Below are 25,696 nucleotides of genomic sequence, written 5' to 3'. Positions count from 1 at the left end.
TGTTAGGAACTACATAAAGCTGTCCCAACAGCAGAGTCCCAACAGCAGTCCCAACACCTTACCACTGCTACACCTGGCTTTCAGCGGAGCCTTGTCTGGCAGCGAAACAGTTCATTCAGCCTCATTCGCCGCCTTTAAAAAAAACATAGCTGATATGGCTGACTTGCTTAAACAAATGTGGTTTCTACTGACTATTGAGATGTACAAACTATGGCATAAGGGGACGACAAGCGGATAAGAGTCAATCCGTAATTCCGATTAAGACATTAATGAGCGAGCTAGGACCGACGTAGTTATTATAACTATTTGTTCAGCACTTTTGAAATGTACAGCGACAGAATTCAGAACAAGGGCCGTTCTTACAAGTGTACTCCCTGTACAACAAGTCAGAATCGTAGGATAAATAAAGGGGGCATACAAACAGACAATGAAAGCTCTTACAATATTCAATGATTACATTTCTCTAAAACAGGTTATAGGCTACATGTGCACCACCAAGTTAGAACAGTAGGCAAAATTAAGAGGTGAAAATAGACCAAATGATTAGGGTGAGGCACATTGAACCCCGTTTGGGTCTGCGTGTCAAAAAGGATACACGTCATATAACACTATTTGATGCGTTAAATAAGCTTTTAATTTGTCATGTCAAATAACACAATTCTATTATAGAGTGGTTTTTTTTTGTCCTGAATTTGCACGTGCAAGCCAAGCGCCAACACTACTATCAGTAGCACTGTCAAAGCTGAACAAAAAAGTTAGTAAACAAGCACACACCGGCCAGGAACGATGTGCTTACAATACCGAGTTGATGAAAATAGTCGAAATGATCCGGGTAAGGCACATGGGCTACCAACAGGTTACCACACAACATACACTTAGTATTACTTTCTTAGCTACGGGATACATATCTCTGGCATCCTACATAATTTATGAAGCTGCACAAGACATTTTTGGACTTGTTGTTCATCACACGTTGTTGTGATGTGCTTGAACAGGGAAGTGGCGCGGCGGTCCTTCGTGGGCAAATTTTCTCAACAAATAGAGAGGTGCCGGATTTACAAATCTGAGTTGAATGACCGTTCAAAGCGTATTTTCCCAGTTTGAGCTGTTTATTCCCGACTTCCCAGTTGCAAAGCTTGCAGTTTGCCACTGTCACCGATTCCTTACAAACCACTCATTGTTGAATTTGCGATCTCCAAATAGTCGCGTAATGTTTATGTCCAATGGCCGATACGTTTTATCTATAGTTTGTCTTCATTATTCTTCTTCATATGACAAGGATTAAAAAGGATTTGCCAGTAGACTTGATTCATGATGATGACGGCTAGCTAAGATTATGAGAGTGAGTCCAATCAAAGCAGTCCAATCAAAGCTACTGTACATATAACGTAATTTGACGTCATTTCTGTGGCCATCGACATTGAGCCTTCTTACAAGGGCACTTGTAACATAACTCTATGGCAGGACCTAAAGAGCTAAAATGTTGGATGTCCACCCTTTCTAAGGAATTAAGCTTGGCGATTACGTAAGTTCCCCATGAGTGACAGAACACTGAGCTAATCAGGGCACAATGCTAGTTTTTTTCTGCTGGCCCGCTCCACCACCACAGAGAGCACTGAGCTAGGCTGAAACACCTGCATTTTGGAACTGCCTTACTCAAGAAAACTAAAAAGAGACCATGTTTGTATGAGGCTTTATTAACTATATTATACTGTATATATATATTTTTTTTACATTGTTTGCAATGATATGTGACACGTATTAATGCCAAAATAACATGCAAAACAGGTAAGCCCCAAAAACTTGAGCAGCGTGTTATGTATCTAAGTCTGACCTGTAGGAAAGGGTGGAGTTGAGGGATGGACTTAGGGAGGGATGGAGGCAAACGTTATGGTACTGGGTGTCTGTGCCTCTGTGTGTGTGTGTGTGTGTGTGTGGGCGTGTGCGTGTGTGTGCGTGGTGACCCCCAGGTTCAGCTGTCAGTGTTAATCAGAGACCCGGTCTGTTTCTCCCCCATCATCATGCATGATTGAGTGGATGGTACAGCCACAGTCCCCTGGACGATACCACCTGCCCATCTCGCTCACCGCAAAGCCACTCCCTGGACACAACTCTAACTGACTCTTAAAAAACTTCACTAAACTATATAAAAAAACAGATTTATTCAGGGCTGATTGGTCAAGAGTGTTTCCTCTCTTCTTTCTTACAGATACATGTCTTCAATAGCTGTGACACACTAGAGCACTTAATGGCCAAGTGGCAAACTAAAGTACCACTAGTCTGACACTTACTGCTGCGCAGGGCGGAGTGGGTAACCTCTATCTCGCTGCTGGTCTGGTAGGGCTGGAAGGCGGACATGTTGCTGGAGTTGAGCTCTGCGACGGCAGTGAAGGGGTCAGGGCTCTGTGTGCCCGTTGAGCTGGCACTGGTGCCATCGCCTCCATGGTGAGGGTCCTGCTCCTCATACACTGCCACCAGCTGGAGAGAGAGGGTAGAGAGAGGATAGGTTAAATAAAGAGAGAGAGAGAGGACAGGTTAGATAAGGAGAGAGCGAGAGAGAGAAGCTGATGCACACCTGAAGCAAAACACAAACATGTATGCTAACTCGCAAGCACATGTAAACACATATGCACACACACACATTTACACTTACAGTACTGCTAGTTGACTACCCATGTCCAGCCACTCAGTGGGCAGCTGTCCCATTTCCATAAAGGTGCTGTGTTGCCATGTATTCGTGGTTACTGGGCAGAGAGGCAGAGCACAAAGAGCATCTACATCCCATTATTACCGCATTCTCACACACAGACCATCGCCACAGTGACCTAGCCAACACACTATGCCTGCTACAACAAGGCTCAACTCACAGGCATGGTTTATACTGAGTAGGGTTGTTACGATAACAGAATTTCGACTTCGAAACCAGTTTGGTGTCACGATTCCATCACGATACCAGAGGAAAACAAGAAGGCATATTAGCCAAAGTCAAAGAATGGCACTTGATCCAGACAGATACATGCAGCTACTGCTATGTTCAATCATTGGGCATCGTTTGAGATCATTATCATTACCTTAAAAAAAATGCACCTCAACATTTTCAGAGACAGCCATGTATGCACTAATTCATAAATTCTACAATCAGACAATGGTGGAACCAGCTTCCACCTGAAGCTAGGACAGCAGAGTTCCTGCCTATCTTCCCGAAAACATCTGAAACCCTACCTCTTCAAAAATTATCTTAAATAATCCCACAGCACCCCCCTCGCACCCCGACCCTTCGTGAACTAACACTCACACTTGACTTTCCCCCCCCTTTAACTCAACTGACAAAAAAAAAAAAAAAAAGATTTAAAAAAATAATACAGATAATACAGTTGAAGTCAGAAGTTGACATACACTTAGGTTTCAGTCATTAAAACTCATTTTTCAACCACTCCACAAATTTCTTCTTAACAAACTATAGTTTTGGCAAGTCGGTTAGGACATCTACTTTGTGTATGACACAAGTCATTTTTCCATCAATTGTTTACAGACAAATTATTTCACTGATAATTCACTGTGCCTAAATTGACTGTGCCTTTTAAGCAGCTTGGAAAAAGAAAATGATGTCATGGCTTCAGAAGCTTCTGATAGGCTAATTGACATCATTTGAGTCAATTGGAGGTGTACCTGTGGATGTATTTCAAGGTCTACCTTCAAACTCAGTGCTTCTTTGCTTGACATCATGGGAAAATCAAAAGAAATCAGCCAATTTCCAAACGCCTGAAGGTACGACGTTCATCTGTACAAACAATAGTATGCAAGTATAAACACCATGGAACCATGCAGCCGTCATACCGCTCAGGAAGGAGACGCGTTCTGTCTCCTAGAGATGAACGTACTTTGGTGCAAAAAGTGCAAATTAATCCCAGAACAACAGCAAAGGACCTTGTGAAGATGCTGGAGGAAACAGGTACAAAAGTATCCATATCCACAGTAAAAAGAGTCCAATATCGACATAACCTGAAAGGCAGCTCAGCAAGGAAGAAGCCACTGCTCCAAAACAGACTGAAAAAAGTCAGACTATGGTTTGCAACAGCACACGGGGACAAAGATCGTACTTTTTGGAGAAATGTCCTCTGGTCTGATGAAACAAAAATATAATTATTTGACCATAATGACCATTGTTATGTTTGGAGAAAAAAGGGGGAGGCTTGCAAGCCGAGGAACACCATCCCAACCGTGAAGCACGGGGGTGGCAGCATCATGTTGTGGGGGTGCTTTACTGCAGTAGGGACTGGTGCACTTCACAAAATAGATGGTGAGTGTATGTAAATGTCTGACCCAATGGGAAAGTGATGAAAGACATAAAAGTTGAAATAAATCATTCTCTCTACTATTATTCTGACATTTCACATACTTCAAATAAAGTAGTGATCCTAACTGACCTAAAACAGGGATTTTTTACGAGGATTAAATGTCAGGAATGATGAAAACATAGTTTAAATGTGTTTGGCTAAGGTGTATGTAAACTCCCGACTTCAAATGTGTATACAGTACCAGACAAAAGTTTGGACACACCTAGTCATTCTTTATTTCTACATTATAGAATAATGGAGAAGACATCAAAACTATGAAATAGCACATATGGAATCATGTAGTGACCAAAAAAGTGTTAAACAAATCTAAATATATTTTAGATTCTTCAAAGTAGCCACCCATCGCCTTGATGACAGCTTTGCACACTCTTGGCATTCTCTCAACCAGCTTCACCTGGAATGCAACAGTCTTGAAGGAGTTCCCACATATGCTGAGCACTTGTTGGCTGCTTTTCCTTCACTCGGCGGTCCAACTCATCCCAAACCATCTCAATTGGGTGTAGGTCAGGTGATTGTGGAGGCCAGACCATCTGATACAGGACTCCATCACTCTCCTTCTTGGTCAAATAGCCCTTACACAGCCTGGAGGTGTGTTTTGGGTCATTGTCCTGTTGAAAAACAAATGATAGTCCCACTAAGTGCCACCCAGCTGGGATGGCATATCGCTGCAGAATGCTGTGGTAGCCATGCTGGTTAAGTGTGCCTTGAATTCTAAATAAATCACTGACAGTGTCACCAGCAAAGCAACCCCACACCATCACACCTCCTCCTCCACATTTCACGGTGGGAACCACACATGCGGAGATCATCCGTTTACCTACTCTGCGTCTCACAAAGACACGATGGTTGGAACCAAAAATCTCAAATTTGGACTCATCAAACCAAAGGACAGATTTCCACCGGTATAATGTTCATTGCTTGTGTTTCTTGGCCCAAACAAGTCTCTTCTTATTATTGGTGTCCTTTAGTAGTGGTTTCTTTGCAGAAATGCAACCGTGAAGGCCTGATTCACGCAGTCTCCTCTGAACAGTTGATGTTGAGACGTGTCTGTTACTTGAACTCCGTGATTTCTAAGGTTGGTAAATCTAATGAACTTATCATCTGCATCAGAGGTAACTCTGGGTCTTCCTTTCCTGTGGCGGTCCTCATGAGAGCCAGTTTCATCATAGCTCTTGACGGTTTTTGCGACTGCACTTGAAGAAACTTTCAAAGATCTTGAAATGTTCCTGATTGACTGACCTTTATGTCTTAAAGCAATGATGGACTGTCGATTCTCTTTGCTTTTATGAGCTGTTCTTGCCATAATATGGACTTGGTATTTTACCATATAGAGTTATCTTCTGTATACCAACCCTACCTTGTCACAACACAACTGATTGGCTCAAACGCATTAAGGAAAGAAATTCCACAAATTAACTTATTTTTTTCCACGTGAGTCGCTAGTGCGCGACGAGACAAGGATATCCCTGCCGGGCCAAACCCTCCCTAACCCGGACGACGCTAGGCCTCAAATTAACTTTTTACAAGTCACACCTGTTAATTGAAATGCATTCCAGGTGACTACCTCATGAAGCTGGTTGAGAGAATGCCTATAATGTGCAAAGCTGTCATCAAGACAAAGGGTGGCTCCTTTGAATAATCTATAAAATACTTTTTTTGGTTCTACATGATTCCATATGTATTATTTCATAGTGTTCATTTCTTCTCTATTACTCTACAATGTAGAAAATAGTAAAAATAAAGAAAAACTCAAATGAGTAGGTGTCCAAACTTATGACTGGTACTGTATATATTTAAATGGTAGATCTTTAGTCTATTGATAAACTGGGTACATCAAAATGTAGCTTAGGCCTATTCACAATGCAGGTGAATGCATATGCAATAGGAGTGTGTGCATGCACTGAGTTATTGAGCTTGATTTGGCTGATCTCATGGGGCTACAGATGATAAACAATATATTTCCTTTCCATGTGAGAGTTATTGTATTATACTGATCAACAACATTTGCATAGAAGTAGCTTATTTTATGAAAGTGTGCGCTCTCTCTTTAACCAGTAATGATATATTTCATGAAGAAAGAGGGGGGGGGGCAGCCCGTCAACGCTCTATACACACACAGAGTCAGGTCACTGAGGCAATACATCATCTTTGGGAGAGACCGATTAAGTTAATTAATACAGTTTTGGTGGCAATCAGCTTTGAAATGAGTATATTTTGCGTTATGGTTTGAATACTGTCACAAACAACGGGGGGGGGTGAATTGATGTTGGCTTCAGCTGTAAACTAGCAAGGAAAGTTAACCTACAAAGCTGGAAGCTACCAGTCTCTTCTTGCATTGTAAAATGTTCTAGCCTGTAATGGACATTGTTTTGCGAACAGTAACTAAGTTTCAACATTTCTGTTTCCCTTTTCTGTCTCTGTCACACACTCAAACATAAACACATGTATGCATACACACACGCACGCACACACACACACAAGCACCAGTGGCGGTTGGTGCCATTTAAGATGAGGGAGGACAATTATATTTTTTATGAGCATGGCCTTTTTTCTATTACAGCATATTGGATGAATGTCATTCATATTCTATTCACCCAGCTCAATGTAATGTCAATAGATTTAGGCTGCTACATAATACAACATGTTTCCCTATACCCATCATGAGGTTGCTACAACCTAGCTTATGAATGAAAGTTTATAACGTAGGTGCACAGATCAAGAGAAATTTGAGGAATCAAGGTGACAGACATTGACACATTTGATAGAGCCTTGCACAATCTTGCCTGCATCTAGCTGATCTAGGGTATAATCATCAGTCCAACAGTTACATACAAGAGTTTCTATTGGACAAATTCAGGTATGTGTGCGCCCATTTCACTCCGTTTGCTTCCATTTAAGAAATGTTTTTCAACAGAATCGACGGAATGAATACACCCCTGATCACACGCTAACACAATTCACTTTCATGTAGGGGTGTGCCGAGTAGTCGGACAAAACGAGTATCCTAACAGACATGGGTAATTTCCTGGATATGATTATGATCAGCAAATTTTTTGTAATTATCCGTGAAGAAAAGCACCTTTCTCATGTCAGTCAGTCACAGGGTTTCTCAACCATATTGTGCTGTCTGAGTCAGTTACGTGCAGTCTAAATAACTCAACTGGTTAGTTTGCCTGTCTGTAAAGAAAAGGACGGGCTGTACGTTGATCCTGAGTGAAGCTGTGTTTCTCTGTTCACTCGCTTTCACCGGTCACTTTTCCTCGCATGCTTTCCGTCTGACCATTTAGATTGCTACTGGCTGCTACTATGACAAATCACATGGCAAGGACGTTTGCTATCAAGCTATCAGTGTGCATAATATCTAACAAGAGGGGCAAGGAAAAAATATGAAACAAATGTGCATTCTGACTGAGTGATAGCAAACATGGCTGACTGCTTCAAATTGAGGACACACAGACACATACACATATACACACCCCTCTGTGCGCTTCTCCTAAAAAAAATATTCAGTGACAACAAGCAGGGAGGTATTTTGCCAAAATCTATTTAGGCATATTAAAACAATTCAGTTTTTTCCGACTATCAACTGTCAATTTACGAAACGATTATGAGTAAGAGTATGGTCATGTCGGCACACCACTGGTCATGTTGGCACACCACTGGTCATGTCGGCACACCACTGGTCATGTCGGCACACCACTGCTTTCACAGCAGTGGATGATTACGTCTCGCACCTACTCCCTCTCACCTCAGTGCACAACACATCAGCTGTCTGACCAGGGGCGAAAAAAACGTTCCAAGCCAAACCTTCATATCATAACCGCTAACTTCTACACAAAGCCTACATCGTTGTCACCATATTAGCTAACGTGAAGGCAAACATAGGTACTATGACTAACACGTTAGTAAACCCTCTACAATCATGCAGTTATGTGTACAGTTAGCAAGCAGTTACACCAGCGGGCCCCGATGGCACTAAATTAATCAAACCAAAAGCTTACCTTGACTTGGCTATGGCTATCCAGTGTTGGATAGCCATTGCCAGCTAGGTAACATAGCATCCCTCTTTGTTTGAGCCGGGTGATTGATAAGGCTAAACTAGCTAGCTGAGGGCCTCCTGAGTGGCGCAGCGGTCTAAAGCACTGCATCGCAGTGCTTGAGGGGTTACTACAGCCCTGGGTTCGATCCCAGGTTGTGTCACAGCTGGCCGTGACACCCATGAGGCGGCGCACAATTGGCCCTGCATCGTCCGGGTTAGGGGAGGGTTTGGCCGGACGGGATTTCCTTGTCCCATCGCACTCCAATTCATCCCAAAGGTGTTCGATGGAGTTGAGGTCAGGGCTCTGTGCAGGCCAATCAAGTTCTTCCACACCGATCTTGACAAACCATTTCTTGTATGGACCTTGCTTTGTGCACAGGGACATTGTCACGCTGAAACGGTTAAGGGCCTTCCCCAAACTGTCATCATCAAGTTCGAAGCACAGAATTGTCTAGAATGTCATTGTATGCTGTAGTGTTAAGATTTCCCTTCACTGGAACTAAGCGGCCTTGCCCAAACCATGAAATACAGCCCAAGACCATCGTTCCTCCTCCACCAAACTTTACAGATGGGTCCTATGCATCGGGGGAGGTAGCGTTCTCCTAACATCTGCCTAACCCAGGTTCGTCCGTCAGACCTGCATATGGTGAAGTGTGAATCATTATTCCAGAGAACGCGTTTCCATTGCTCCAGAATCCAATGGTTGGCATTGTGCAGGGAGACCTAAGCTTGTGTGTGGCTACTTGGAAACCCATCTATGGAGATGACATGGCTATTAGCTACATTTTATTGATGAAAATCTGCGCCAGAGCTCTCAGGACCTCAGACTGGGGACGAAGTTCCACCTTCACAAAGGACAACAACCCTAAACACATAGCCAAGACAATGCAGGAGTGGCTTCGGGACAAGTCTCTGAATGTCCTTGAGGGGCCTAGCAAGAGCCCGGACTTGAACCCGATTGAACATCTCTGGAGATATCTGAAAACAGCTGCAATGCTCCCTATTCTACCTGACAAAGCGTGAGAGTATCCGCAGAGAAGAATGGGAGAAACTCGCCAAATACATGTGTGCCAAGCTTGTAGTGTCATACCCAAGAAGACTTGATGCTGTAATCGCTGCCAAAGGTTCTTCAAAAAAGTCCTAAGTCGGGTCTGAATACGTACACTACCGTTCAAAAGTTTGGGGTCACTTAGAAATGTCTGTGTTTTTGAAAAAAAATCTATTTTTTTGTCCATTAAAATAACATCAAATTTATCGGAAACTGTGTAGACTTTTTGTTGTTCTGAGAAATGAAGGGTAATCCGTGCGAAAAATTGTACAATGCTGTGTACTACTCCCTGCACAGAACAGCGCAAACTGGCTCTAACCAGCATAGAAAGAGGAGTGGGAAGCCTCGATGCACAACTGAGCAAGAGGACAAGTACATTAGAGTGTCTAGTTTGAGAAACAGACGTCTCACAAGTCCTCAACTGGCAGCTCATTAAATAGTACCCGTCTCAAGGTCTACAGTGAAGAGGCGACTCCGGGAGTCTGGCCTTCTAGGCAGAGTTGCAAAGAAAAAGCCATATCTCAGACTGGTCAATAAAAAGAAAAGATTAAGATGGGCAAAATAACACAGACACTGGATAGAGGAAGACTGAAAAAAAGTGTTATGGACATACAAATCTAAGTTTGAGGTGTTCGGATCACAAAGAAGAACATTCGTGAGACGCAGAAAAAATTAAAGATGTTGGAGGAGTGCTTTATGCCATCTGTCAAGCATGGCGGAGGCAATGTGATTGTCTGGGGGTGCTTTGGTGGTGGTAAAGTGGGAGATTTGTATAGGGTAAAAAGGATCTTGAAGAAGGAAGGCTATAACTCCATTTTGCAACGCCATGCCATACCCTGTGGATGGCGCTTAATTTTAGCCAATTTCCTCCTACAACAGGACAATGACCCAAAGCATAACTCCAAACTATGCAAGAACTATTTAGGAAATAAGCAGTCAGCTGGTATTCTGTCTATAATGGAGTGGCCAGCACAGTCACCGGATCTCAACCCTATTGAGCAGTTGTGGGAGCAGCTTGACCGTATGGACATAAGTGCCCATCAAGCCAATCCAAGTTGTGGGAGGTGCTTCAGGAAGCATGGGGTTAAATCTCTTCAGATTACCTCAACAAATTGGCAACTAGAATGTCAAAGGTCTGCAAGGCTGTAATTGCTGCAACTGGAGGATTCTTTGACGAAAGTAAAGTTGGAAGGACACAATTATTATTTCAATTAAAAATCATTATTTATAAACTTGTCAAGTCTTGACTATATTTCCTATTCCTTTCGCAACTAATTTCATGTATGTTTTCATGTAAAACAAGGGCATTTCTAAGTGACCCCAGAACTTCTGAACGGTAGTGTATGTAAATGTGATCAGTTCTTTATTTGTAATACATTTGCTTTGTAGAGTGTAGCTGTCCCCCGGCTACACCATGGTGCTAACCGACAGAGTGCTGTTGAGGCTACTGTAGACCTTCATTGCAAAATAGTGTGTTATAATCAATTTTTTGGTGACGTGAATTTATTTACTATAGTTTTATTTAAAAACGATAGTCTTTTTAAGGTCCTCCCCTTCCTCCTCTGAGGAGCCTACACTGGCAAACACACAAACATATTTGGTTGTGAGGATAAGGAAGGAAGGAAAACTGGCATGCTCAGAGATGCCTGACTACCTGCCAGTCAGCACTGGTCTGTTGGAGCTATAGCAGAGAGCGAGAAGAGAGAATAGAAATTGAGACAGAGAGTGAAAAATAGCCAGAAATAGAGAGATACAGATAGAGAAAAAGAGAGAGACAGAGGAAAAACTAGAATAGAGATTGCGACAGAGAGTGTCAGAGACCGAGAGATAGGAGACGAGAGACAATAGATACGAGAGAGAGAGAGAGAAATAATTGTAGATTGGAAGGCTGGATGCTGGTTCTGCCAAGAGGTTTTCAATGGGATGTGTTTGGCTGTTCTGTTCATCACACAACTACAGCTAATCAACCAATTCTTATAAGAAGATTAGCCTCCCGCTCCCATGTATTATACTTAGCCTACACTCTGAAGGCTGTAGCAAGGAGCTCATGTCAATCCTAGTCTAATGCTATGGAACAATAGCATCTACACTACACCAATGTAAATCTCCTCTTGCTTTGGCCAAAGATTTAGGCAGTATCTTTTCTATAGGGCAGGATGTGGAAAGCTATAACACAGGAAATATCAGACACAGTCAAATACAACAGCTTTCGTGTAAATACCTTGGAATTTGTCTGTAGGTTAAAATAGCTCAAGTATTTTTGCACGTGTTGGCTTATTTTCTTGCCTGTTTACAAGTAAGTTGGCATACAAACACGTTTCAGAGCTTTGTTTCTTATTTTAATTTGATTCAGTATGTGTGTGTGTGCGTATGTGTGTGTATGTTTACTGTATCCGTGTGTGTGTGTCTATCAGTGTGTACTGTATGAATGAGTATGTGTGTGTGTATGCTTACTGTATCCGTGTGTGTGTGTCTATCAGTGTGTACTGTATGAATGAGTATATGTGTGTGTGTATGCTTACTGTATCCGTGTGTGTGTGTCTATCAGTGTGTACTGTATGAATGAGTGTGTGTGTGTGTGTGTGCGCGCGCTCCAGTATGGTTTATCATTAGCATAACTCACACTGACATCTCTCATGTTCTCTTTACACAATTAAAGCAGATTGCATTTATTCCCAAAGCCTCCTTATCTGTCATGCTGACACGACACGCTCGTCATCACAGAAACACTGACTCGGTGTGTAAACGCTTCATGCTGATGTTATTTAGGCCTCCGCACTGCACAGTTCAATGTAATCGCTTTTCGGTCTCAGACGCAGAAATTACACCCAAAGAGTTGTGGGGTTATTGCACATTCCTACATTCGCTCTACGCACACACACACCACACACACACACACACACTTGCGAGAAGCAATCGGGGGTGATGAAAGAGGCACCCTGTTGCAAAATGAGAATCCTTTTATATTAAAATCACACACTTTGAAGTGGAATTTAGTTGACGTTCCGTTTATTGCCAGGCTTCACGGTGATACGTGTGGTAGCGTTATGGCAGCGTTCTTCTGCTTTTTTGTTCAATATGCACATATTAAACCAGCCGACAAGGAAGTATTGGTGAGTACATGTTCCTAAACGGTTTTCTTTCCTTAGCCATTTAAAGAGCTAGCTAAGTTATTCTGCCTAGGTTGATAGACCTTTTGAATGCTATTTGGTGTGACAGTGTTTGTATTCAAACCAAGTTGCAATGGGACTAGAGACGCAATGTGCCAAGGAGTGGAGAGGGAATGGGCCTTCACTCCAGACATACAGTATTTACATTCCAATTGTGCTTGAATCATTAATGACAAAGTAATCAGCCCTCATTCATTTGTGGGTCGGAGTAGTTAGTACAACTCCTTGAAAAGCTTGCCAGCTGGCCGTTTGAAGGCATTTAGAGGGAGTGAAAAACTCGTGTTGTTGGGCCTCCCTCCACTAAACATGATTCATTTTTAAATACCCATCCACTTATGATGTGCACTTTGCAGGGCCTTGTCTCCTCTCTCCACCCACTCCAGAGCCCTTTCCCAGTTTCCAACGCACCGCACAGCGCTAGCTAACCACCACACACATACGTACATCACCCCACTCATAATCAAATGGACCAGCATTTATCAATCATGCAATATTTATGTGCTCGTGAAAGGCCCCGTTTTGCCCTAAATCGACTGGAGCCATGAATAGTTAGTAAGAGGAGAAGAGAAATAAAGAAAGAATCAGAAATAAAATATGCATGGAAGCTGGAGCGGCTTTCACAGAGATGCAGTCCAGCCGACAGGGAGGAGATTGCAGACTCCTTAGACAAAACCCATATTCTGAGATCAGCCATCTAAAACCACTTATTGGAGCTCTGTTTGTCTGAAGAGTTTTCTCAAGAATCTCAAAAGTGGCGCAGGGTTGCCAAATTGTGAGAAAGAGTCCCTCCAAAAAACTCTCTCCTCTCTCCTCCTCCATCTCTCTATGTGGGTATGAGAGGACACACTTGCCCAGAGAGGAGACAGCCAGCACTGACTGCGTCAGACAAACACTTCTCCCTGTCTGACAATTCGACAAGGCCACTTGGACGTGGACAGATGTTCAATTTTCAATTTTCAAATCTCTGGCCCTTATATGACAAGTTCCCGAAAGTTCACCAAAGAGGGTCCAAGTTTTAGTGACGCATCACGAAACATTCAGTGGCGCCACAGCTTCGCTAATTGTGGAGAAGCATGACGGGCACGTTTCAGCATTCAGAGGGAGAGAAAGTTTCTTGACAATGAACTTTGGAGGTCAAAAAGCTTATTCCAAGTGGATCTCTGCCTGCAGCCTCACCTGAGAGTGGAGGAGGTGGAGGAGGAGGAAGTGTGGAGCTCCCTCCTCCTTGGAGAGAATTAATGCCTTCTCTTCCTGCAGAGAGCAACAACAATGGAGCAATAAACCCATGAGTCTATCTCACCCACACCCTCTGCCTCTCCATTGATATCTCACTAGTCCTCAGTGAGAGAGATGGGAGAGGGTGAGCCGTTGATATACAGGGGGAGATGGTGAAAGGAGGTTAGAGAGAGTGAGAGGAGTTTGAGAGAGAGAGAGAGAGAGAGAGAAAGAGGATATTGAGAGCGAATCTCTCAGATGCCTTTCATGTTCCTCCCCTTTGATCTGGGGCTGGCATGGGCAGGAAGGGGGTGAGGGAGGGGCAGTGGGGGGTAGCTGTATCTGAGGAGAGGGGATGAGGGGCTGGTTTGACAACCGACTCCCCCCTTCCTCTTCCAGTTAAGCACCTAGCACTCTGACACTCCACACATCCCTGTGATCTACCCAGAGCTTGGGCATGAAGACTGGCACCTACAGTAAGATCCATCAAGGCCTCTGCTGTGCTTGTGAGCATGGGTAACAGCATGAGACAACGGTGGCCATTAGTCAGCTAGTAAGCCTTTTGAGCCCCCTCCTGTTGTCACTATAGGCGTGTAATACTAGTGGTGAAGAGGCCCAAAACGCATGGGCATGCACACACCTAATACCAGTGCTGAGATGCCCAGACAGGAGCTAGACTACTACACTAATCCACATTGATCAGCAGTAATTCTCCTTAAATTCACACCTTAACGGGAAGGACAGCAAACAAGATAAAACGGGCGGTAAATCTAGCCGCTACACCTCCAATTACAGAGCAGAACTAAAAGTGGTCTAACCGCATGTACACCTGCTTAAAATATTTATTACCAGAGAAAATACATCCCCCCCTGCTTGGAGGCAAGATTACGTTTACCCCCAATCCAAATGTCAATTTTAGGATGACTAATGATGTATGTGGTGTGGGAAAATTGTGCTATGACAACATTGTCTGTCTGTCTGTCTGTCTGTCTGTCTGTCTGTCAGAGAGACAGAGACAGAGACAGAGAGAGAGAGCCTACCCTCACCCCTAGTCTGAGGCAGTGAATTGGACACACTCTCATCCAGAAAGGTATTTAATTGCTTTGGCAAACAGGCGGTCAAACTTTCAGGCTGTCCCCTTCATTTTAGTGACAAATTGCTACAGTTGGTTTTTAACTGAAGTGAATCCCTTTCCTGTCTAAAGCCTGTTTTCTACACAGCTCTGGGCCAAAACATAACTACATGGAGGCAAACCTTGCATGCACTCACACACACACACACACACACACACACACAGACACACACATATATATATATATATATATAGAATTGGATAGCATCATGTTTTGGCTGCTAGCTAATGCTAAGCTTTCCGAATCATCTGGCGAAGCAAATAGCTACACTGAACAAAAATATAAACACAACAAGCAACCATTTCAAAGATTTTATTGAGTTACAGTTCAAATAACAAAATCAGCCAATCAAAATGAATTCATTAGGTCCTAATCTATGGAATTCACAACTGGGAATATAGATATGCATCTGTTGGTGACAGACACCTTAAAAAGAAAAGGTTGGGGCGTGGATCAGAAAACCAGTATCTGGTATGACCACCATTTGCCTCATACAGCACGACATCTCCTTCGCATAGAGTTGATCAGGTTAACGATTGTGGCCTGAGGAATGTTGTCCCACTCCTCTTTAATGGCTCTGCGTGGGAGCTGGATATCCCTACCTACATATTCAAATAACCTCAATTACCTCAATTAATTTTAACAATTAAAATTGTTATTTTATTGTGTTACTTTTTTAACTTTATTTAGTAAGTATTTTCTTAACTCTATTTCCGTCACTACATTGTTGGTTAAGGGCTTGTAAGTAAGTATTTCACAGTAAGGTTCTATTCAGCACATGACAAATACAATTGTATTTTATTGATTTGATTATCTTGGCAAATAAGAACTGCTCACTAACAGGGATGTAAACAAATGTATGCACAACATTTGAGAGAAAAGCTTTTTGTGCGAATGGATCATTTCTGGGATCTTTTATTTCAGCTCATGAAACATGGAACCAACACTTTACATGTTGTGTTTATATTGTTGTTCCGTGTAAAAATATAAACTGCATTTAGGCCTATAGTACTGTACATAGCCAATCATAGACAATGACCACCATTATACAAATCTCCCTGTTGTTCTCTCTGAAGGACCATTTAAACACAAACCACATTCCTGTAGATGGAAATATTGCTCAGGATTAATGAAGAATGATTTGCTCTACTGAGGTCGATAACTTATACTCCCTTTCAGGACATGATTCCATTCAAACTGCTCGTCTTTCCTTTACAGCTGATAGGAAGCGAAGATTTTAATGGGAATAGAGACATCGAAGACTCATTCTGTTTCATGTACTATGAGTGAACAATTTCAAATTCAAAGGGTGAAAGTTGAGAAAAAACGTGAACCAGTTTATTTAGAGACCTGATCCAATATCAATATAAGTGTTGTCTGTCAGGCAGCAGCGAGGAGAACAGGATCAAGTAACCACAGGAAGCAGTAATAACCACAGAAAAACGGGTTGTTGTTGTTGTTTTGAAGTGTCTTGTGAAACGATGCATGTACTGTGTCTCCCAAATGGCACCTTATTTCCTGTTAAGTGCACTACTTTTAGGGCTACAATAAGGCTCTGGTCAAAAGTAGTGCACTGCATTGGGGAAAGGGCGCCATTCGGGACACAGACTATGTCTATTTGTCAGTCCTTAACCAGACAAGCACAAAACACACCCAGAGGCTCCAACAGCTGAGAAGATTGTTTTCCTAAGGCCGTATTCACATTCTGCACCCCAAATGACAACCTATTTTCTATATCATACACTACTTTTGACCATGGCCCGTAGTGCTCTGGTCAAAAGTAGTGCACTATTTATTAAATAGAGTGCCATTTTAGACACAACTGTGGATTTATAACCATGGGTGTTTTTATATGGAAAAGTACTCGAAACTCAAAAACAGATTTGAAAAAAATCTGTGTGCATCCATTCCATCCATATTCAATCTAGGCCTCAAAACGAATCACACAAGCATATTCCACTTTCCGGGCTGCCACGGGCGATCGATTTGATGGCCTCGTAATCGATGGGGTTTCCGTGGGAATTCCTGGACCAATCGGAAACACAGCGTCATCATCAGAAAGCATATGATGTGCTGGTCATGAGTAATAACATGGTGGCAGTTTTTCTATCACAGGCTACTGCAACGAGTCAGGATTCTATTGAGTGCCTAGATCTCTGGGGCTGTTTGCCACTGAAATCTCTCAGTTCTCCCTCTCTCTTTCTGCCTCTCTCTACCTCCCTCTCTTCTGTCTACCTCAATCCTTCTATCTATCCCCATCAATCTACTTGTGATATGTTTTGAGGTGGGACATCAACATTAGACCTAAAATAGCCCAGTATAGAATCACCAAGACATGAAGAGTAAATAGTACATACACTTTCCCTTCCTTATAAATGAATCAGTGATTGGTTCTCCAAAGGCACTGGGTCTGTCCCAGCGCTCCTGCAGTGCCCTTAGCCACACAGAGGATTCATAAATGTTTCATACAGGGAAGTGTGGGAGGAAAGGAAAGTGTGGGAGCGCCAATGTTTCAGCTTGTATAACTGTGAGATGGGACCTGATGGATTCAGGCATGGTGTGTGGTGGTCAGGATGAGGTAGGAGAGGGACTGCCACCTAGTCTGCATGACATTAACATCTAATGAATGGGAATGCACCACTTCTCCTCTCCTACTTATCTCCCAAACTTTATATAGTCCTTTACATAGTCCTTAACATAGTCCTTTACATAGTCCTTTACATAGTCCTTTATATAGTCCTTTATATAGTCCTTTACATAGTCCTTTACATAGTCCTTTACATAGTCCTTTACATAGTCCTTTATATAGTCCTTTATATAGTCCTTTACATTGTCCTTTATATAGTCCTTTACATAGTCCTTTACATAGTCCTTTACATAGTACTTTATATTGTCCTTTACATAGTCCTTTACATAGTCCTTAATATAGTCCTTTATATTGTCCTTTACATAGTCCTTTACATAGTCCTTTACATAGTCCTTTACATAGTCCTTTATATTGTCCTTTATATAGTCCTTTATATAGTCCTTAATATAGTCCTTTATATAGTCCTTTATATAGTCCTTAATATAGTCCTTTATATAGTCCTTTACATTGTCCTTTATATAGTTCTTTATATTGTCCTTTATATTGTCCTTTACATTGTCCTTTATATAGTCCTTTACATAGTCCTTTACATAGTCCTTTATATAGTCCTTTATATTGTCCTTTATATAGTCCTTTACATAGTCCTTTACATAGTCCTTTATATAGTCCTTTATATAGTCCTTTATATTGTTCTTAATATAGTTCTTAATATTGTCCTTTATATTGTCCTTTATATAGTCCTTTATATAGTCCTTTATATAGTCCTTTACATAGTCCTTTACATAGTCCTTTATATAGTCCTTTATATTGTCCTTTATATAGTCCTTTATATAGTCCTTTATATAGTCCTTTATATAGTCCTTTATATAGTCCTTTATATAGTCCTTTACATAGTCCTTTACATAGTCCTTTATATAGTCCTTTATATAGTCCTTAATATAGTCCTTTACATTGTCCTTTATATTGTCCTTTATATAGTCCTTTATATAGTCCTTTACATAGTCCTTTACATAGTCCTTAATATAGTCCTTAATATAGTCCTTTATATAGTCCTTTATATAGTCCTTTATATAGTCCTTAATATAGTACTTTACATTGTCCTTTATATTGTCCTTTACATAGTCCTTTACATAGTCCTTTACATAGTCCTTTACATAGTCCTTTATATAGTCCTTAATATAGTCCTTAATATAGTCCTTTACATTGTCCTTTATATTGTCCTTTATATAGTCCTTTACATAGTCCTTTACATAGTCCTTTACATAGTCCTTTACATAGTCCTTTATATTGTCCTTTATATAGTCCTTTATATAGTCCTTTACATTGTCCTTTATATTGTCCTTTATATTGTCCTTTACATAGTCCTTTACATAGTCCTTTACATAGTCCTTTATATAGTCCTTTATATAGCCCTTAATATAGTCCTTTACATTGTCCTTTACATTGTCCTTTATATAGTCCTTTATATAGTCCTTTATATAGTCCTTTACATAGTCCTTTACATAGTCCTTTATATTGTCCTTTATATAGTCCTTTATATAGTCCTTTACATTGTCCTTTACATAGTCCTTTATATAGTCCTTTATATAGTCCTTAATATAGTCCTTTACATTGTCCTTTATATAGTCCTTTATATAGTCCTTTGCATAGTCCTTTACATAGTCCTTTACATAGTCCTTTACATTGTCCTTTATATTGTCCTTTACATAGTCCTTTACATAGTCCTTTACATAGTCCTTTACATAGTCCTTTACATAGTCCTTTACATAGTCCTTTATATTGCCCTTTATATAGTCCTTTACATAGTCCTTTACATTGTCCTTTATATAGTCCTTTACATAGTCCTTTACATAGTCCTTTACATAGTCCTTTACATAGTCCTTTACATAGTCCTTTACATAGTCCTTTACATAGTCCTTTACATAGTCCTTTACATAGTCCTTTATATTGCCCTTTATATAGTCCTTTACATAGTCCTTTACATAGTCCTTTACATTGTCCTTTACATAGTCCTTTACATTGTCCTTTACATAGTCCTTTATATTGTCCTTTACATAGTCCTTTACATAGTCCTTTACATAGTCCTTTACATAGTCCTTTATATAGTCCTTTACATAGTCCTTTACATAGTCCTTTACATAGTCCTTTATATAGTCCTTTACATAGTCCTTAATATAGTCCTTTATATAGTCCTTTACATAGTCCTTTACATAGTCCTTTACATTGTCCTTTACATAGTCCTTTACATAGTCCTTTACATAGTCCTTTATATAGTCCTTTATATTGTCCTTAATATAGTCCTTTACATAGTCCTTTACATAGTCCTTTACATAGTCCTTTACATAGTCCTTTACATAGTCCTTTACATAGTCCTTTACATAGTCCTTTACATAGTCCTTAATATAGTCCTTTATATAGTCCTTTACATAGTCCTTTACATAGTCCTTTACATAGTCCTTTACATAGTCCTTTACATAGTCCTTTACATAGTCCTTTATATAGTCCTTTATATAGTCCTTTATATAGTCCTTTATATAGTCCTTAATATAGTCCTTTATATAGTCCTTTATATAGTCCTTTACATAGTCCTTTATATAGTCCTTTATATAGTCCTTTATATTGTCCTTTACATTGTCCTTTATATAGTCCTTAATATAGTACCGGACGGTGTCTCTTTGTGCATCAACCCCCCCCCCCATCCATCCATTATTCAACCCATCTAGAGTGTATATACATCCATCCATTATTCAACCCATATACAGTGTCTATACATCCATCCATCCATTATTCAACCCATCTACAGTGTATATACATCCATCCATCCATCCATCCTTCAACTCATCTACAGTGTCTATCCATCCACTATTCAACCCATCTACAGTGTCTATACATCCATCCATTATTCAACCCATCTACAGTGTCTATACATCCATCCATTATTCAACCCATCTACAGTGTCTATACATCATCCATCCATTATTCAACTCATCTACAGTGTATATACATCCATCCATCCATCCTTCAACTCATCTACAGTGTCTATCCATCCACTATTCAACCCATCTACAGTGTCTATACATCCATCCATTATTCAACCCATCTACAGTGTCAATACATCCATCCATTATTCAACCCATCTACAGTGTCTATCCATCCATTATTCAACCCATCTACAGTGTCTATACATCCATCCATCCTTCAACTCATCTACAGTGTATATACATCCATCCATCCATCCATCCATCCTTCAACTCATCTACAGTGTCTATCCATCCACTATTCAACCGATCTACGGTGTCTATACATCCATCCATTATTCAACCCATCTACAGTGTCAATACATCCATCCATTATTCAACCCATCTACAGTGTCTATCCATCCATTATTCAACCCATCTACAGTGTCTATACATCCATCCATCCTTCAACTCATCTACAGTGTCTATACATCCATCCATTATTCAACCCATCTACATTGTCTGTACATTCATCCATTATTCAACCCATCTACAGTGTCTATACATCCATTCATCCATTATTCAACCCATCTACAGTGTCTATACATCCATTCATCCATTATTCAACCCATCTACAGTGTCTATACATCCATCCATTATTCAACCCATCTACAGTGTCTATACATCCATTCATCCATTATTCAACTAATCTACAGTGTCTATACATCCATTCATCCATCATTCAACTCATCTACAGTGTCTATACATCCATCCATCCATTATTCAACCCATCTACAGTGTCTATACATCCATCCATCCATCCTTCAACTCATCTACAGTGTCTATCCATCCATCCATCCATTATTCAACACATCTACAGTGTCTATACCTCCATCCATCCATTATTCAACCCATCTACAGTGTCTATACAGTCATCCATTGTTCAACCCATCTACAGTGTCTATACCTCCATCCATCCATTGTTCAACCCATCTACAGTGTATATACATCCATCCATCCATTATTCAACCCATCTACAGTGTCTATACATCCATCCATCCATTATTCAACCCATCTACAGTGTCTATACATCCATCCATCCATTATTCAACCCATCTACAGTGTCTATACATCCATCCATTATGCAATCCACCTACAGTGTCTATAGATCCATCCATCCATCCATCCATTATTCAACCCATCTACAGTGTCTATACATCCATCCATCATTCAACCCATCTACAGTGTCTATCCATCCACTATTCAACCCATCTACAGTGTCTATACATCCATCCATTATTCAACCCATCTTGAGTGTCAATACATCCATCCATTATTCAACCCATCTACAGTGTCTATCCATCCATTATTCAACCCATCTACAGTGTCTATACATCCATCCATCCTTCAACTCATCTACAGTGTCTATACATCCATCCATTATTCAACCAATCTACATTGTCTGTACATTCATCCATTATTCAACCCATCTACAGTGTCTATACATCCATTCATCCATCATTCAACCCATCTACAGTGTCTATACATCCATCCATTATTCAACCCATCTACAGTGTCTATACATCCATTCATCCATTATTCAACTAATCTACAGTGTCTATACACCCATCCATTATTCAACCCATCTACAGTGTATATACATCCATTCATCCATTATTCAACTAATCTACAGTGTCTATACACCCATCCATCATTCAACCCATCTACAGTGTCTATACATCCATCCATTATTCAACCCATTTACAGTGTATATACATCCATCCATCCATCCATCCTTCAACTCATCTACAGTGTCTATCCATCCATCCATCCATTATTCAACAAATCTACAGTGTCTATACCTCCATCCATCCATTATTCAACCCATCTACAGTGTCTATACAGTCATCCATTGTTCAACCCATCTACAGTGTCTATACCTCCATCCATCCATTATTCAACCCATCTACAGTGTCTATACAGTCATCCATTGTTCAACCCATCTACAGTGTATATACATCCATCCATCCATTATTCAACCCATCTACAGTGTCTATACATCCATCCATCCATTATTCAACCCATCTACAGTGTCTATACATCAATCCATTGTTCAACCCATCTACAGTGTCTATACATCCATCCATCCATTATTCAACCCATCTACAGTGTCTATACATCCATCCATCCTTCAACTCATCTACAGTGTCTATACATCCATCCATCCATTATTCAACCCATCTACAGTGTATATACATCAATCCATTGTTCAACCCATCTACAGTGTCTATACATCCATCCATCCATTATTCAACCCATCTACAGTGTCTATACATTCATCCATCCTTCAACTCATCTACAGTGTCTATATATCAATCCATTGTTCAACCCATCTACAGTGTCTATACATCCATCCATCCATTATTCAACCCATCTACAGTGTCTATACATCCATCCATCCTTCAACTCATCTACGGTGTTTATTCATCCATCCATTATTCAACCCATCTACAGTGTCTATACATCAATCCATTGTTCAACCCATCTACAGTGTCTATACATCCATCCATTATGCAATCCACCTACAGTGTATATACATCAATCCATTATTCAACCCATCTACAGTGTCTATACATCCATCCATTATTCAACCCATCTACAGTGTCTATACATCAATCCATTATTCAACCCATCTACAGTGTCTATAGATCCATACATCCATCGATCCATCCATTATTCAACCCATCTACAGTGTCTATACATCCATCCATTATTCAACCCATCTACAGTGTCTATACATCCATCCATTATTCAACCCATCTACAGTGTCTATACATACATCCATCCATCCATTATTCAACCTATCTACAGTGTCTATACATCCATCCATTATTCAACCCATCTACAGTGTCTATACATCCATCCATCCATTATTCAACCCATCTACAGTGTCTATACATCCATCCATTATTCAACCCATCTACAGTGTATATACATCCATCCATCCATCCATTATTCAATCCACCTACAGTGTCTATACATACATCCATCCATCATTCAACCCATCTACAGTGTCTATACATCCATCCATTATTCAATCCACCTACAGTGTCTATAGATCCATCCATCCATCCATTATTCAAACCATCTACAGTGTCTATACATCCATCCATCCATTATTCAACCCATCTACAGTGTCTATAGATCCATCCATCCATCCATCCATTATCCATCCATTATTCAACCCATATACAGTGTCTATACATCCATCCATTATTCAATCCACCTACAGTGTCTATACATCCATCCATCCATTATTCAACCCATCTACAGTGTCTATACAGTCATCCATTATTCAACCCATCTACAGTGTCTATACATCCATCCATCCATTATTCAACCCATCTACAGTGTCTATACATCCATCCATCCATCCATTATTCAAACCATCTACAGTGTCTATACATCCATCCATTATTCAACCCATCTAAAGTGTCTATACATCCATCCATTATGCAATCCACCTACAGTGTCTATAGATCCATCCATCCATCCATCCATTATTCAACCCATCTACAGTGTCTATACAGTCATCCATTATTCAACCCATCTACAGTGTCTATCCATCCATCCATTATTCAACCCATCTACAGTGTCTATACATCCATCCATTATTCAACCCATCTACAGTGTCTATACATCAATCCATTATTCAACCCATCTACAGTGTCTATAGATCCATACATCCATCCATCCATCCATTATTCAACCCATCTACAGTGTCTATACATCCATCCATTATTCAACCCATCTACAGTGTCTGTACATCCATCCATTATTCAACCCATCTACAGTGTCTATACATCCATCCATCCATTATTCAACCCATATACAGTGTCTATACATCCATCCATTATTCAATCCACCTACAGTGTCTATACATCCATCCATCCATTATTCAACCCATCTACAGTGTCTATACATCCATCCATTATTCAATCCACCTACAGTGTATATACATGCAATACAAATAATAGGACAGCATCCATTTTGATTATCAGCACCACTAATCACCCCAAACCACTTTTTGATGGCCTTTTTTTCCCAGTCTTCAAATGTTTGATTGCTACTGTATATCTAACTCAATAAGTTTCAGGGTTTACATCCATCCATCCATTATTCAACCCATCTACAGTGTCTATACATCCATCCATTACTCAATCCACCTACAGTGTCTATAGATCCTTCCATCCATCCATTATTCAACCCATCTACAGTGTCTATCCATCCATTATTCAACCCATCTACAGTGTCTATACATCCATTCATCCTTCAACTCATGTACAATGTCTATACATCCATCCATTATTCAACCCATCTACATTGTCTATACATTCATCCATTATTCAACCCATCTACAGTGTCTATACATCCATCCATCCATTATTCAACCCATCTACAGTGTCTATAGATCCATCCATCCATCCATCCATTATTCAACCCATCTACAGTGTCTATACATCCATCCATCCATTATTCAACCCATCTACAGTGTCTATAGATCCATCCATCCATCCATCCATTATTCAACCCATCTACAGTGTCTATACATACATCCATCCATTATTCAACCCATCTACAGTGTCTATAGATCCATCCATCCATCCATTATTCAACCCATCTACAGTGTCTATATATCCATCCATCCTTCAACTCATCTACATTGTCTATACATTCATCCATTATTCAACCCATCTACAGTGTTTATACATCCATCCATCCATTATTCAACCCATCTACAGTGTCTATACATCCATCCATTATTCAACCCATCTACAGTGTCTATACATCCATCCATCCATCCATCCATCCATCCATTATTCAACCCATCTACAGTGTCTATACATCCATCCATCCATTATTCAAACCATCTACAGTGTCTAAAGATCCATCCATCCATCCATCCATCCATCCATTATTTAATCCACCTACAGTGTCTATACATCCATCCATCCATCCATTATTCAACCCATCTACAGTGTCTATACATCCATCCATCCATTATTCAACCCATCTACAGTGTCTATACATCCATTCATCCTTCAACTCATGTACAATGTCTATACATCCATCCATTATTCAACCCATCTACATTGTCTATACATTCATCCATTATTCAACCCATCTAC

General features: G+C 40.5%; 1 protein-coding gene across 5 annotated transcripts in view; it reads right to left on the bottom strand.

Moving 5' to 3' along the window:
- LOC139420411 (partitioning defective 3 homolog) overlaps positions 1–25,696 on the bottom strand; it is a 546,201-nt gene that overhangs the window by 350,883 nt on the left and 169,622 nt on the right. For all 5 annotated transcript variants that reach the window (XM_071170491.1, XM_071170488.1, XM_071170486.1 and 2 more), the window contains exon 3: positions 2,292–2,478. In XM_071170491.1, coding sequence (XP_071026592.1) covers positions 2,292–2,478 — 187 coding nt within the window. The remainder of the gene's footprint in view (positions 1–2,291; positions 2,479–25,696) is intronic.

The sequence above is a fragment of the Oncorhynchus clarkii genome, chromosome 11 (assembly GCF_045791955.1).
Source record: "Oncorhynchus clarkii lewisi isolate Uvic-CL-2024 chromosome 11, UVic_Ocla_1.0, whole genome shotgun sequence".
NCBI lineage: Eukaryota > Metazoa > Chordata > Actinopteri > Salmoniformes > Salmonidae > Oncorhynchus > Oncorhynchus clarkii.
This window is presented reverse-complemented; position numbering and strand designations above follow the sequence as displayed.